A 12,025-nucleotide genomic window follows, 5' to 3' on the forward strand; every position below is an offset into this window, starting at 1 on the left:
ATGAGGCTGGGGCTGGCCATCCTGTTACACCTTGGTAAGTACAGATGTTGCAGTTATTTGGTCCCAATTTGAGACATTATAATGTGATTTACTTGTCTCTCAAAATTTTGTGCTTCTTTTAATTATGCTATTAAGACCCTCTGTTCAGCCTGGGAGTCATGGGTGTTATGGTACAAAGAAAAGACAACTCCTGGAATGGAGTCTGAATAAGGTCCTTCAAAGGGCAGTTAATACCTGCTAATGACTAATGAATATGGATCTGCATAAATAAAAAAGAGCAAGTTAACCAAAGTTATGCATTGCTTTATACCTTGGTAGACCATCACTCACCATCTGAATTGTTGCCTGAGTCATGGATTGAAATCTGGCTATAAAATACTGTGTATTTACTGCTGTAACTAAATTAGTATTTTTAGTGTTCTGTGGGATCTTCAGGTATTGATTGTATTTTGTTTTTAACTGCACTTTTTATAACAAGTTGAGCCAAGTAGAGCTGAATAGATAAAGCCTCCAAGGTACCTGTTCCTGCTCAGGATTTCAGGACAGAACTTGTTTAAAAGGACAAGCCCTGTAAAGGAAGTCTTAACAAAATGGGGAAGTTATTTAAAGTTGTTTCAGGCAAAATAAACCAAAAGATCCTGCAATTATTTACAGAGAATTCAGCATTATTCTCTTTAATTATTAATGACCATTCCATAGTGTCTGAACGGAGTGTTCTAGGACCAGACAAGGATGTTCACTGCAAATCATCAGAAAATCTGAGGGACTGCTGAGGGACATCCATCCTGATCTTAATTCTACCACTGTCACTTGGAAACCAGCATAATTCACCTGGCTCTGCTCACAGAGTCAACTGAAATGCTTGTGATTCTGCTGTATCAGTGCTGGCTATGGTTATGCTGTGGTAGGAAGCATAATAAACTATTGCTTGTAGCCTACTGGCATGTTTACTGCACGATAATGTGCTGAGAATTTAAGTTTTAGCATAGATTTCAAGTATGTTAGCTATATTTTTTATAATGATTTTGTAGCAGATGTGTTCATTACCAAAGCTCTTCAAAAGTCTACCCAATGGTATTATTACAGACTAAAAGAGTTCAGGCGAAGGATAATTTGGTTTCCTGCTGATGTGGGGATGTAACTTCTTTTCTCTGGAGAATACTGCTGTGCATACAAACCCATTTCATCTCTCTCTGGTCTTTTGTGCTCAGTGCTGATAAGACTCCAACATGCACAGGATGACTGTGATGCTGGGTCTTGCCACCCAGTTGTTGGGGATCTCCTCCTGGGTCGCAGCAAGCAATTAATGGCCTCATCAACCTGTGGAATGAACAGCCCTCAGAAGTACTGCATTATAGGCTACCTAGAGGTTGGTTTGCTCTTTTCTCTTTCAATGAAGTGAACTCTGCTTACTAACAGTATTCTCATCTGTAAAAGGAAATTACACAGAGTAGGAAGTTTCTGTTGGAGTTCTCTGAATCAGTGTAACATAAGCCTGGGAGAAGGCTGTGCCTTCATGCAGCACCTGTGGAGGGTTTGGCAGCAAGCAGCCCCCGGAGTGATGTATGGCTTCTCAAGCAGGAGAAACATCCATGCAATGGAAGACAGGGTTTTCTGAAGGAGTTATTTTCTCCAGGTCCTTTTCCCACTCATGCCTCAAAGGTGAAGACCACAGTTTGCTTGTCCAGGAGTGATTAGTGGGATGAATACAGTTCTGCAAGCAAGAGGCAATGGGTCTTTGCTATAGGACATCCCATACAGTGTAGAGACCTGAGGCAGCCTGTTAAGCAATTTACACTATGTCCTCTCATGTCTTTTGATCTGAAAATATAGCAGTGTTGATGAAAGGAGAAAGCCATCCCCAACAGAGGGAAAGCCTAATTGTATAGTCCAGTCTTTGGCTATGTTGGTGAGCAGGTCCAAAGCATCGGGGGACCCCTCACTCCCTGGCCACAGCAATGGGTGTGGAACCAGTGGGCATATAGGAGCTGCAGCAGAAAGAAATGGGAATTCCTCTGTTGCATGTCCTGGAGCACTTGGCCCCACTGAGCTAGTAAGTTGTCATAAATAGAAATATTTTCACTAAATACCAACTTAGGCTGAAGCCTAACACTGCATAATTTATAAGCAATTGCAAATAATTACAGTTTATGACCTTCTGACAAAGCAGTGTGAGACATTCACAGTGCAAAGCTCTGTCATACTGAGATGGCACCAAGCAGTGCTCCTTTGTTACTCATTTTAGCTATGGTTTTCTGCAAAAAAACCTACTACCTTCCTCTTCCAAAATAACCTGTGAGCTCTTAGTCCTTTGCTGTTTTTCCCCATGTTGTTTGAACAAGTAGATCCTGGGAACTAACTAATTGTTGTTCTCTGAGTCTCAGCACTGCATTTTACATGGACACAAAGAGCCATCTCAGAGACATTGTCTTTCTGGCTCTTAACTGGAGGACTGCTTTTTCTTTTTTCTTTTTTTTTCCAAGAGGAGATCAAAGAGCAATAAAAAAATTAATATTTTCACTTGCTTTTACTTATCCTTTGAAGTATGTAAATAAAGACTCATGAACTGGAACAGCTGTTCCACAATACTCTCATTGATTTACTGCTACTTCAACATATCTTGACCCTTAGTGGCTGTTTCATGGAGAGGATGAGAGCTACAAATTCTGCTGCTTTGTAGAGCTTGAGGGATAGAGGCTTATACTAAGGCAACGTGATTTGCTGTACCAGCTCCCCTTCAACCTCTGTGTCACTTAAGGTTTATCAGTATCTCATTGAACTCAGTTCTTTCTCTGACCAGCACATTCATGAACCCTTTGCTGCTGGCAGGCCAGGAAGCTTTGCATCTCACAAAACCAAGTGCTTCCTCCCCCAGTTCCCCTGCTGATGACCTGTGTTGGGCATCACGATGAGAGTAAACCTTACCTATGAAAGTTTGTGTTAGTCAGCATGGCAAGCTGCCAATAGCCAGGACTTGATGGGGTGTTTTATTGGAAATTGAGATTGAAAAAAAATTAGAGTTCAACTGCTTTGTGTTTGAAAAGAAGCACTGCAAATGATTTCCAGTCTTTAATGTGTCTTAGTGTTTCTAAATGTAGGTTAAGTGGGTTTTAGCCCTATGTTTGGATTTACTAATTACACGTTTGGAAAAGAAAAGAAGACTCAGCATTGAGGAGAGCGTAAAGCTGCACACTTCAGAGGCAAATGGGAGCTGCCAGACTTGCCTTATGTAGACATGCACATGCTTGTCCTTTGGGGCACAAAAGTATTTTTCTGGAGCAACCTTAAACATAAGTTGGCTGTCATATTGCATGTGCCTATATAAACTAGAGAATGGGTGTGCACCCAGTGTCCTGCCAAATGCTTTGATACCCTGAGCTCTCCTTACCAGAGCTTTCTGAAATGAGGTGACAGATTATTTTTTTATTTCTTTCTTATCTTCTGAATTGTACATTTGTACATTTGTCAAGCGTGGTATAGAAAGACTGAATATAATATATATTTATCATACTGTTAAAAGAACATTATTTATAGCATATACTATTTCATAATACAAAGATGTCCAAACCATTCATAATACTTTTCTGCATTTCCAGCTCAGCTTCTGCCACTGACTTCCACTTTTTGTTTTCAGCAGCATCCCTGCCAGCCTCCCAGCCAAGGGCACCAAAACTATGCCCGCATCCTCCTTTAGCTCTCTCTGTGTCATTCCCCTATCCCCCTGCCAGCATTCCTGCCAGCCAGGCACACAGCTTGGATATCACCTTCAGCTCTGGTTTATCTGAATCCTCACAATCAGGCTCTGCCCATACTTTGCAGTGTCTGCTGGTGTAGCACAGCTGCCCCTGCCCATCCTGGGCATCCCCCAGTGCAGCCATTGCCATTCTCTACCCCATGGCCCTGTGGCTGTCACCATGTGCTGCTCTGGCTTGTCCACATGGCTCAGCATGGGTCCTGGCCTGGCATGTCAATCTCTCTTTATGTCTCCCACTCAACTCTCCTCTTACGACCTCAAACAGGAGCTCCTTGCCCTCACTTTCAAAGCCCTTTTGCAGACAAAAGCTTCTCATTCAGCACTGAGATATTGGCTAATAATTTTCACCTTTGTCTTCTGCTTGTTACATTTTCAAACAAGACCCCTTCATTCAACTGGCATCCTGATTTTCCTCCGTTGTGTTGTTTTTAAACTTTTTTTTTCTTATGCCTACAAAAGGCACTGACAGGGGTGGGGGTGTCAGCCCAGACCACCCATTTACATTGTACTGGGATCCAACCATGCCTTCCCTTTGTACTACAGCACCTGTCTGCTCTTCCTGAGTGGGTCTCTGAGCTGCTAGAAAATGTGCAAAAGATAGATGGAAAAAATGGATAAATGATTTAGTGAATGTTCCTCTTCAATGCTTCTTCAGATCTTGAAAGACCTTGTATCCCCTCTGTCTCCTGCTGCTGTCTATGGCTGAAAGTTTCTGCAGCTTTTATGAGATATGAATAAATCCTCAACTTTTAAAAAATAAATTCATCCCAGGATACTCTTGCAAAAAAGCCCTCTGGCAGCTTAACCCAGAATCAATTCCTTGACAAACATTTCTTTGCTCTTACTGTGATCACCCTTACACAACAACATGCCACATTCCAATCTTGCAATGGCATAAATATGTATACATCCATTGGATCTTCAGAAAAGAGACCAGATTCATCTTCTGTCCTGTTCATTTTGTTTTCTAGGCTGAGCAGAAGTGCTTTCTCTGTGATTCTAGATACCCATATAATCCCTACACACATCACAACAGTCACATGATTGAAAATGTTATCACAACTTTTGAGCCCGACAGGAAAAGAAAGTGGTGGCAGTCAGAAAATGGCAAGTATCTTTGGGAAAATATTACTGCAAAAATGTTACTTGTGAGATTTATTTGTGGAATTGGGATTCATCATGTTGCCTTCATGAAGAGATGAGGAAAAAAATGCATTCATTCTTTGATTCAGGAATGCTGACTGATTGAAACCTATTTCTGTGTAACAATATAGGATTGCAGAAATTCCCCTTTTCAACTGACAAATTTTAAGCACATGATCTCCAAGAGTTGGCCTGAGGGCCTGTGGCAGTGCTGTGTTATACATGGTGGATATGTATTTTTCACAGATACCTGGATATCTGTTTTTCAGAGAAATGTGATTTGTAGCAAAAGGTACTTTTGCCAACGGATGTGTAATGACAGTGTGTAAAACACAAATATCCCTTAAAAATTAGTGCTTGCAGTGCTGGAAAGACTGCATCACATGAGCATCACATTGCCCATGAGAGAGTGATTCAGCTGGACACTGGCTTTGCACTCAGGGGATGCCCTAAAGAGCCTAGCTTCTGTGAAAAGGGATCTTTAAGTTCCCTTCAGGAAACTGTCTCAGCAACCCTTACAATGTGCTCATTTTTGCTCTTCATTTTCATTCTGTTTTCAGGCATTGACCATGTCAGCATTAGATTGGACCTAGAAGCTTTGTTCCAGTTCAGCCACCTTATCCTGACTTTTAAGGTACATATTTACCAGAGCTTTTATGTAATGTTATACACTAATTACTTAACCACTGGTATAAATTGCTCAGAGAGGCATTAAAATCTCCATCTTTAGAGGTCTGTAAGAACAGATTAGATAAACACCTGTCAAGTACGGTTAAGTTATAGTTGATCCTGCCTTAGGGGAGGAGGATAGGCTGAATATCTTACTATTCCTGTGCCTTCTGGTCTTATTTTCTACAAATCTGAGAATTAAAGATGAAAAAAATAATTGCAAAATTAAAAATTAAAGATTTATGACATTTCTGTATGCCAGCTCCCAAACACAGAATTTTAATTTGCAGCTGTTGCCATTCCCCAAAATGGAGTATCAAAAAAACAGCCCCTGAGATATCTTATCAACATTTGGTTAAGGAATTGTTGAAATACTATTTCTTGCAGACATTTCGACCTGCAGCAATGCTGGTTGAGCGCTCCACCGATTTTGGTAAGACCTGGAAAGCATTTAGATATTTTGCACAGGACTGTGCAGCTTCTTTTCCCAACATCTCTCCTGGTCCAGCAAAAAGTGTTGCAGACGTCATTTGTGATTCAAGATACTCAGACATCGAGCCCTCCACTGAAGGCGAGGTACTGCCAGCTCTCTGTGTTTATATGAGCTCAGATCATATGTGGCTATTTTTCTGGACCTGAGAGTCTCTTGTCTGTATCCATCAGATCCACTTATGCAGGTTCTGAGACATGAAGTGCTATTGACTTCATTGAAGTAAGAGGAAAAGACAAACACTGAACTTTACCTTCAATGTCACATCCATATGAACGCACAAAACAACTTTTAATGAACCTTCTACTGCTCTTTCCTGCTTTCCAAATTCACCTAGAAGACCCTCTCATATGTGTTCTTGACTGTCCACCAGCCTCTACTGCTAAAGGCAGGGGCCTGTCCTTTGATCCTTTTGTACGTTCTGGTCCCATCTCTACATCACTCTAGAGAACTGATTTTTTTTCCTCTTGACACCTCAGTCTACCAAAAGGTCTTTTTGCCTTCCTCAGTCAAAGCCAAATTGAAAGGGTCAGAGCATTTGCAGAGTTAGGGCCAAAGCCTTGTGTTTTATCTTTTATGGGATCAGTAAAGCGTAATCAGTAACTAATGGGTCTCAGGTAACAGACTTTATATCCAAAAAGAAAAGCTTTAGTGATTTATAGAACTGTGCTAATTTGTTTTGCAGGTTGTTTTAAAAGCTTTGGATCCCAGCTTTGAAATAGAAAATCCATATGTGCCATATATCCAAGGTATGGATAGTACAGGTTTTCTCCAGAGATACTTTGCTGGTGTTGCTTTGTTCAGCACTGAAAAGGTGAGAAGGTGAGGCTGATGTAAGTCTATGAAGTTGAAAATTAGGTACCAAAAGATCATACGGAGACTTTTGTATTAAAAAATAAAACAAACCACTCTTGTTCTCTAGCCCTGAGGCCAAATAGCAAAGCTCTGCAGAGCTTATGCATGCAGTTGGACTAGCTTGCTTTCTGGATCAGAACTGCCTTTTGGGAGCAGTTCTAGAGCTGTACATGAACACAAGAAGACATTGACTGGAACAATACAGGTTGATCCCAGCCAGAGCTGTACCAAGGAGGGTGCTAACACACAGCTGTGTGCCAGGAGTGGGTCTGTGCCCTGGCACTGTATGGGCTCCTGGTCTCAGCCAAAATCACATAATTTTCACAATTTCCTCAGTATGGGGGAATTCGTGGACTAATCCAAGTTAAGAATTCATACTGTTTATCTTTGAGTGAACTTGGGCTCTTGATTTCTCTTCTTTCCTTCCAGAGCTGATTACGTTGACAAACCTAAGAGTCAACTTCACTAAACTCCACACCCTTGGGGATGCTCTGCTTGGAAGAAGGCACAGTGATCCTCTAGAGAAATACTACTACGCTGTCTATGAGATGGTTGTGCGGGGCAGCTGCTTTTGCAATGGCCATGCCAACCAGTGTGATCCTGTGCAGAGTCTGCGGGGAGATGTTTTCCATCATTCTGGAATGGTGCGTTGGTAACACTGTCTCCAACAAGGGCAGTCCCTACCTCGTAGTTTGGGGGAAGGAAGAGATGGAGAGAGGAAGAGGAAGGAAGATCTCTGATGACCACTGAATTAAACATTTGCAACTCCAAGTTGTCAAATATTGAAACACAGCTTCTTTCTTTAAAACCCTGAGCCAGATGGCTCAGATGCTGTCTCTGTTGGCACTAGTGTGATGTTTCAAAAACAACTGGGACAAGACATCTTGAAAATATCAGCAAAATACCAGAGCTGTAATGGTGCAAATGTAATGCAGTAAGTAGCCTGTGGTGTGTGCAGACTTGAATGACCACTTTTTGGGTGCATTCCACACTCCAGCTGGCCTTGGGGGCTCTGCAGCAGGAGAGGAGGCATTGGCATAAAGAATAGCTGATAATGCACAGCTAACCCATGAAAAACGGATTATTAAAGAATTCAGGAACACAATTGTGAATTCTTTCCTTCTGGGAAAAGTTTTTTTCTCCTGGAGAATATGTATCTCAGTATAAAGACATGTACAGAGAGAGGGAGAATTTAAAAAGTTTAGGTCTCCTTTGGTATCTCTAGAAGAATTTTTTTTTCTGGAGACTGCTTGGTGGCTTTAAAACTTATTTGTAAAAGTTTGCAGGTATTCTGCAGACCTTGTACGAAAGTAATGGAGAATTCTGTCAGCTGAGGGAGCCAAAGAGCTTTGAATTTTCCTGATCTTGCTGGCATACCCTGAGCAGATATCGCCTCTTCTCTATTCCCTCTCCTGTCACCTTTCTCTGTGTTCTCACCACATTGCAGGTCCATGGAAGATGTATCTGCCAACATAACACTGAGGGTTTGTCTTGTGAAAGATGTAAAGACTTCTACAATGATGCTCCCTGGAGACCAGCTGAAGGGACACAAGACAACGCTTGCAAACGTAACTCAAAGACACTGTTTTCCTTTCCAATAGCTGGGGGTGGGTGCAGCTCCATCCCAGCACATCGTGTAATGAGATGGCCAGGTTTCTGGGAGGGAGGATTTTCCATGCCTCATGTAAAAAACAGATGGATTCCTGTATCCATCAATGCTGTGTTGCCCTACAAGAAGAATTGTTTTATGTTCTTAGTTTTGATAAAGAGAAAAAAAACTGTAAAGAGTGGAAAAAGCAAAAAAGGTTGGTTTGCATTGGTTTGCATAGGGTCTTTCTAGTGAGAGAAAGAATAATCTAGACAAGGCTAGATTATTTATTTTCACAGCAATGACTAATGGGGGATATATAAGAATAATATATTAAGAATTGTAACAAATATTCATCTGGTTCATTCCTTAGTGGAGCAGTGTTTCCAGCTGCATACCAGGCACCCTCATCTACATTGGTGTTTTTCCAAGTGCACAACCCAGTTCTGTCATATCTCCAATGTTTCCCCTCAGCTGTAATGCACGAGGCCTGGAAAGCTATAATCTTGCAGGCTCACTGAAATCATATGAGTGCCAAGTGCCCCCATGTTAACAGGAGACAGCTGTGGTGGCAAAGCCACATTAATAGGAGTTGTGGTGTGAAAAACCCCACTGTTTGTTTTGGTTTCAGGGTGTAATTGCAACGGGCACTCTGGCAGATGCCACTTTGACATGGCCCTGTACCAGGCCAGTGGTGGGGTCAGTGGTGGTGTTTGTGAAGACTGTCAGGACAACACCACGGGGCAACACTGTGACCAGTGCAAACAGCACTTTTACCAAGACCCACGCAAAGCCATCTCGGACCCTCACGTGTGCCTGCGTAAGCTCTGTTCTTTAGCTTCTGTAAGAATGACTCAGAACGGGGTGGTTCAGGTTTTCTTTGCTCTGAGCCCTAGAGCATCCACCACTTAAATGTTTGTAGGGTTGTAAAAATCTTACCAAACCTTTAATATCCAAACTATTTCATAAAGTAGCTGCATAACAGCATCCTTGAACCAGCACTGTGAAAAGGGTTGCATTTTGCAACTCATTGCTAAGCTGAGCTTTGAAATACTACTATCATCTTTCTTGAACAATACCAGTATAAATATGAATAGTAATAGTGCTGTTGCTTCTGTTATGGTCAGGGATTACAGGAGACATGCAAAATGATGTGAGGAGCAGTAAATGTTACTAGATGCCTGGCATATATAAGAAAAATAAGCTTTCATGTGTGAAAACCCTTCTTCTGAAATATGAGTAAAATTCAGTATTAATATAGAATGGAATGCTCTGAGTGTAGTTTAATTGTAGTCATTGGCTGGCATGACAAATCATTAAGGAACCAAGAAAAGATTACCCAGGAAAGCAGTATGGTAGATGTCAGTTCTGCTGTGAGAAATGGGTAGTGCATTAGGAAAAAACTGGTTGCATCATGAAGGCAGTGTCTCCTGCTGAGTGCCTTCTTCCAGTAAATAATTCAGCCATGGCCAATTCAGTCCAGCTTTTGTGAGGTGGTTCACAATTGGTATCCCTCTGCAACCCTACAGCTTTCGTGAGAGCACGCTCAAAAGTTGTATTTTTTGTCTATAGAGCCTCCTCCTCCCCAGGTACTCAAGAGGGTAGGAAGTGAATGACTAACACCTATTGCTACCCAAAAAAAAGGGTATGTTTCTACTAAAGTGAAGACTCTAACTCTTCTCCAGTGAAAAATTAAATCCTGGAAACACTCTCATAATATTTCTTAACGTTGGCTGTCTGTGCATTAGCTCTAAAGCATCCAACACAGTGAACATGCATCAATATTCACAAGAATCTTGAGTTTGTGCCTACTTGCATTTTCATGCTTATATCTGAATGTCCTTTTTTTGTGTGTGTCTCTCTGCATGACTGTAGCGTGCAACTGTGACCCCGAGGGTTCACTGCGGAGCGGTGTGTGCGACACCCGCACGGATCCTGCTCTGGGAACGGTTGCGGGGCGGTGCCCTTGCAAGGAGAATGTGGAGGGTGTCCACTGTGACAAGTGCAAGGCAAACTACTATGGGCTGAGTGGCAGTGACCCTCTGGGCTGCCAGCGTATGTAAACCACTTCTTTTGTTCTTCTTTCCAAAGAACTTTTAGGAGATGGAGGTAGCTGAAGGCACAGATGCACATACTAATAATGCACAGATATGACCTGCTTCACAAAATACCCAGCTGCCTACTGTAATTTAGAGTCAATGTAATTTAATGTACCTGGTGCAACATCTGGGGTGGAAAAGATGCAAAATCACTTGCAGAATACATAGTATATTATAACAGATCAGGCTGTTGTTAATAGAAGCACTGTTAAACATTCACTTTAATTGAAAAGGGAGGTAAAAACACATGAAAAGAATTTTAAAGTCAAAATCAGCACAAAGGTGAATGAAAAGCCACAAAGAAGATACCAGGAATTTCTGCTAGGATTTTCAGACTCTGTACTGCATGGTGTAGTCCTGAGATGGCAGGATCTGCTGCCTTGCCATGAGAGCTTCCACACAGCCTTGGAGGCTAAAAACCACATCTCACCCCTACCCAGGCACACTGTGAGCTGTGAGCATCTTTTACCCATAGCCTGGTAGTCAGCAACATGCAAGAACTGTGAGGTGAAACTGCATGCTTCTCTCCCTGCAGCCTGCAGCTGTGACCCCCACGGCAGCTTGCCCTTCTCTGTCTGTGATCCTGCCACCGGAGAGTGCCTCTGCCAGCAGTTCGCCACAGGGCACCACTGTGAAAAATGCCTCGTATGTACTCAGATTTTGTTCTTTTGCACATGGTTTTACGAGTCCCATCTCCCACCTTTTCATTTCCATAAAGTAAACAATTAGTCAAAATTAAAAATAGTTTTACAGCCATATGCTCGCATTTGCATTGGCATGTCCGGTTCTTTTTTACTGTTTGCGAACAGTTGCAATCAAACTACACTAGAAGTAACACTCCCTGGAAGGAAAGAAAATGCAAAATCATGTTCTCAGGCCATTTTTCCTGTTTACAGAGCAACTAGCTTGAAAAAATGGGTAAATATCTGGCTATCCTTGCAGTATCTGAGCACCCATGCAATCTGGTAAGAGATGCAATCTCCCATGGCCAAGCACAGGCTGGCAACCCAGGAATGTTCCAGAGCACTTTTCATCCAGGGGAATAAGTTTTATTGTGCTTTACATACTTAAATATTTGCAATAAAGAAATCTTTAATTTTCTTTTTATCCCAGGTAGGATACTGGGGTCTTGGGAGCAGTTTCTATGGTTGTTCTCCATGTGACTGTGACATTGGTGGAGCCCAGAATAACTTGTAAGTTAATGCCCTTCAAATTGTTTCTTTTTTTTAATTTATTTTTTCTTTTTTATGAACTCATGCTACACTTTTCAACTAGGTTAATAGAGTTTAGGTACAAATGGGAAAATATACTGTAAATCAAAGCTAGTAATCATCTGATGTTTTAAATAAGAGTTAAATAGGTATATGAAAATTAACAACACATAAAGTCAAAGGTCCTTCTGATCTCATGATACTTAAGAATAGTGA

At 41.7% G+C, this 12,025-nt stretch overlaps 1 protein-coding gene across 1 annotated transcript in view; it reads left to right on the top strand.

Annotated features, from left to right (window-relative positions):
- The window catches only part of LAMB4 (laminin subunit beta 4), a 38,141-nt gene continuing 26,116 nt past the window's right edge, over positions 1-12,025 (top strand). The window contains exons 1-12 of the mRNA XM_071733912.1: positions 1-34; positions 1,212-1,369; positions 4,726-4,861; positions 5,458-5,531; positions 5,954-6,142; positions 6,742-6,805; positions 7,341-7,555; positions 8,359-8,479; positions 9,131-9,319; positions 10,375-10,554; positions 11,134-11,243; positions 11,712-11,791. Coding sequence (XP_071590013.1) covers positions 1-34; positions 1,212-1,369; positions 4,726-4,861; positions 5,458-5,531; positions 5,954-6,142; positions 6,742-6,805; positions 7,341-7,555; positions 8,359-8,479; positions 9,131-9,319; positions 10,375-10,554; positions 11,134-11,243; positions 11,712-11,791 — 1,550 coding nt within the window. The remainder of the gene's footprint in view (positions 35-1,211; positions 1,370-4,725; positions 4,862-5,457; positions 5,532-5,953; positions 6,143-6,741; positions 6,806-7,340; positions 7,556-8,358; positions 8,480-9,130; positions 9,320-10,374; positions 10,555-11,133; positions 11,244-11,711; positions 11,792-12,025) is intronic.

This window comes from Heliangelus exortis, chromosome 1 (genome assembly GCF_036169615.1).
Source record: "Heliangelus exortis chromosome 1, bHelExo1.hap1, whole genome shotgun sequence".
In the NCBI taxonomy this organism is placed as follows: domain Eukaryota; kingdom Metazoa; phylum Chordata; class Aves; order Apodiformes; family Trochilidae; genus Heliangelus; species Heliangelus exortis.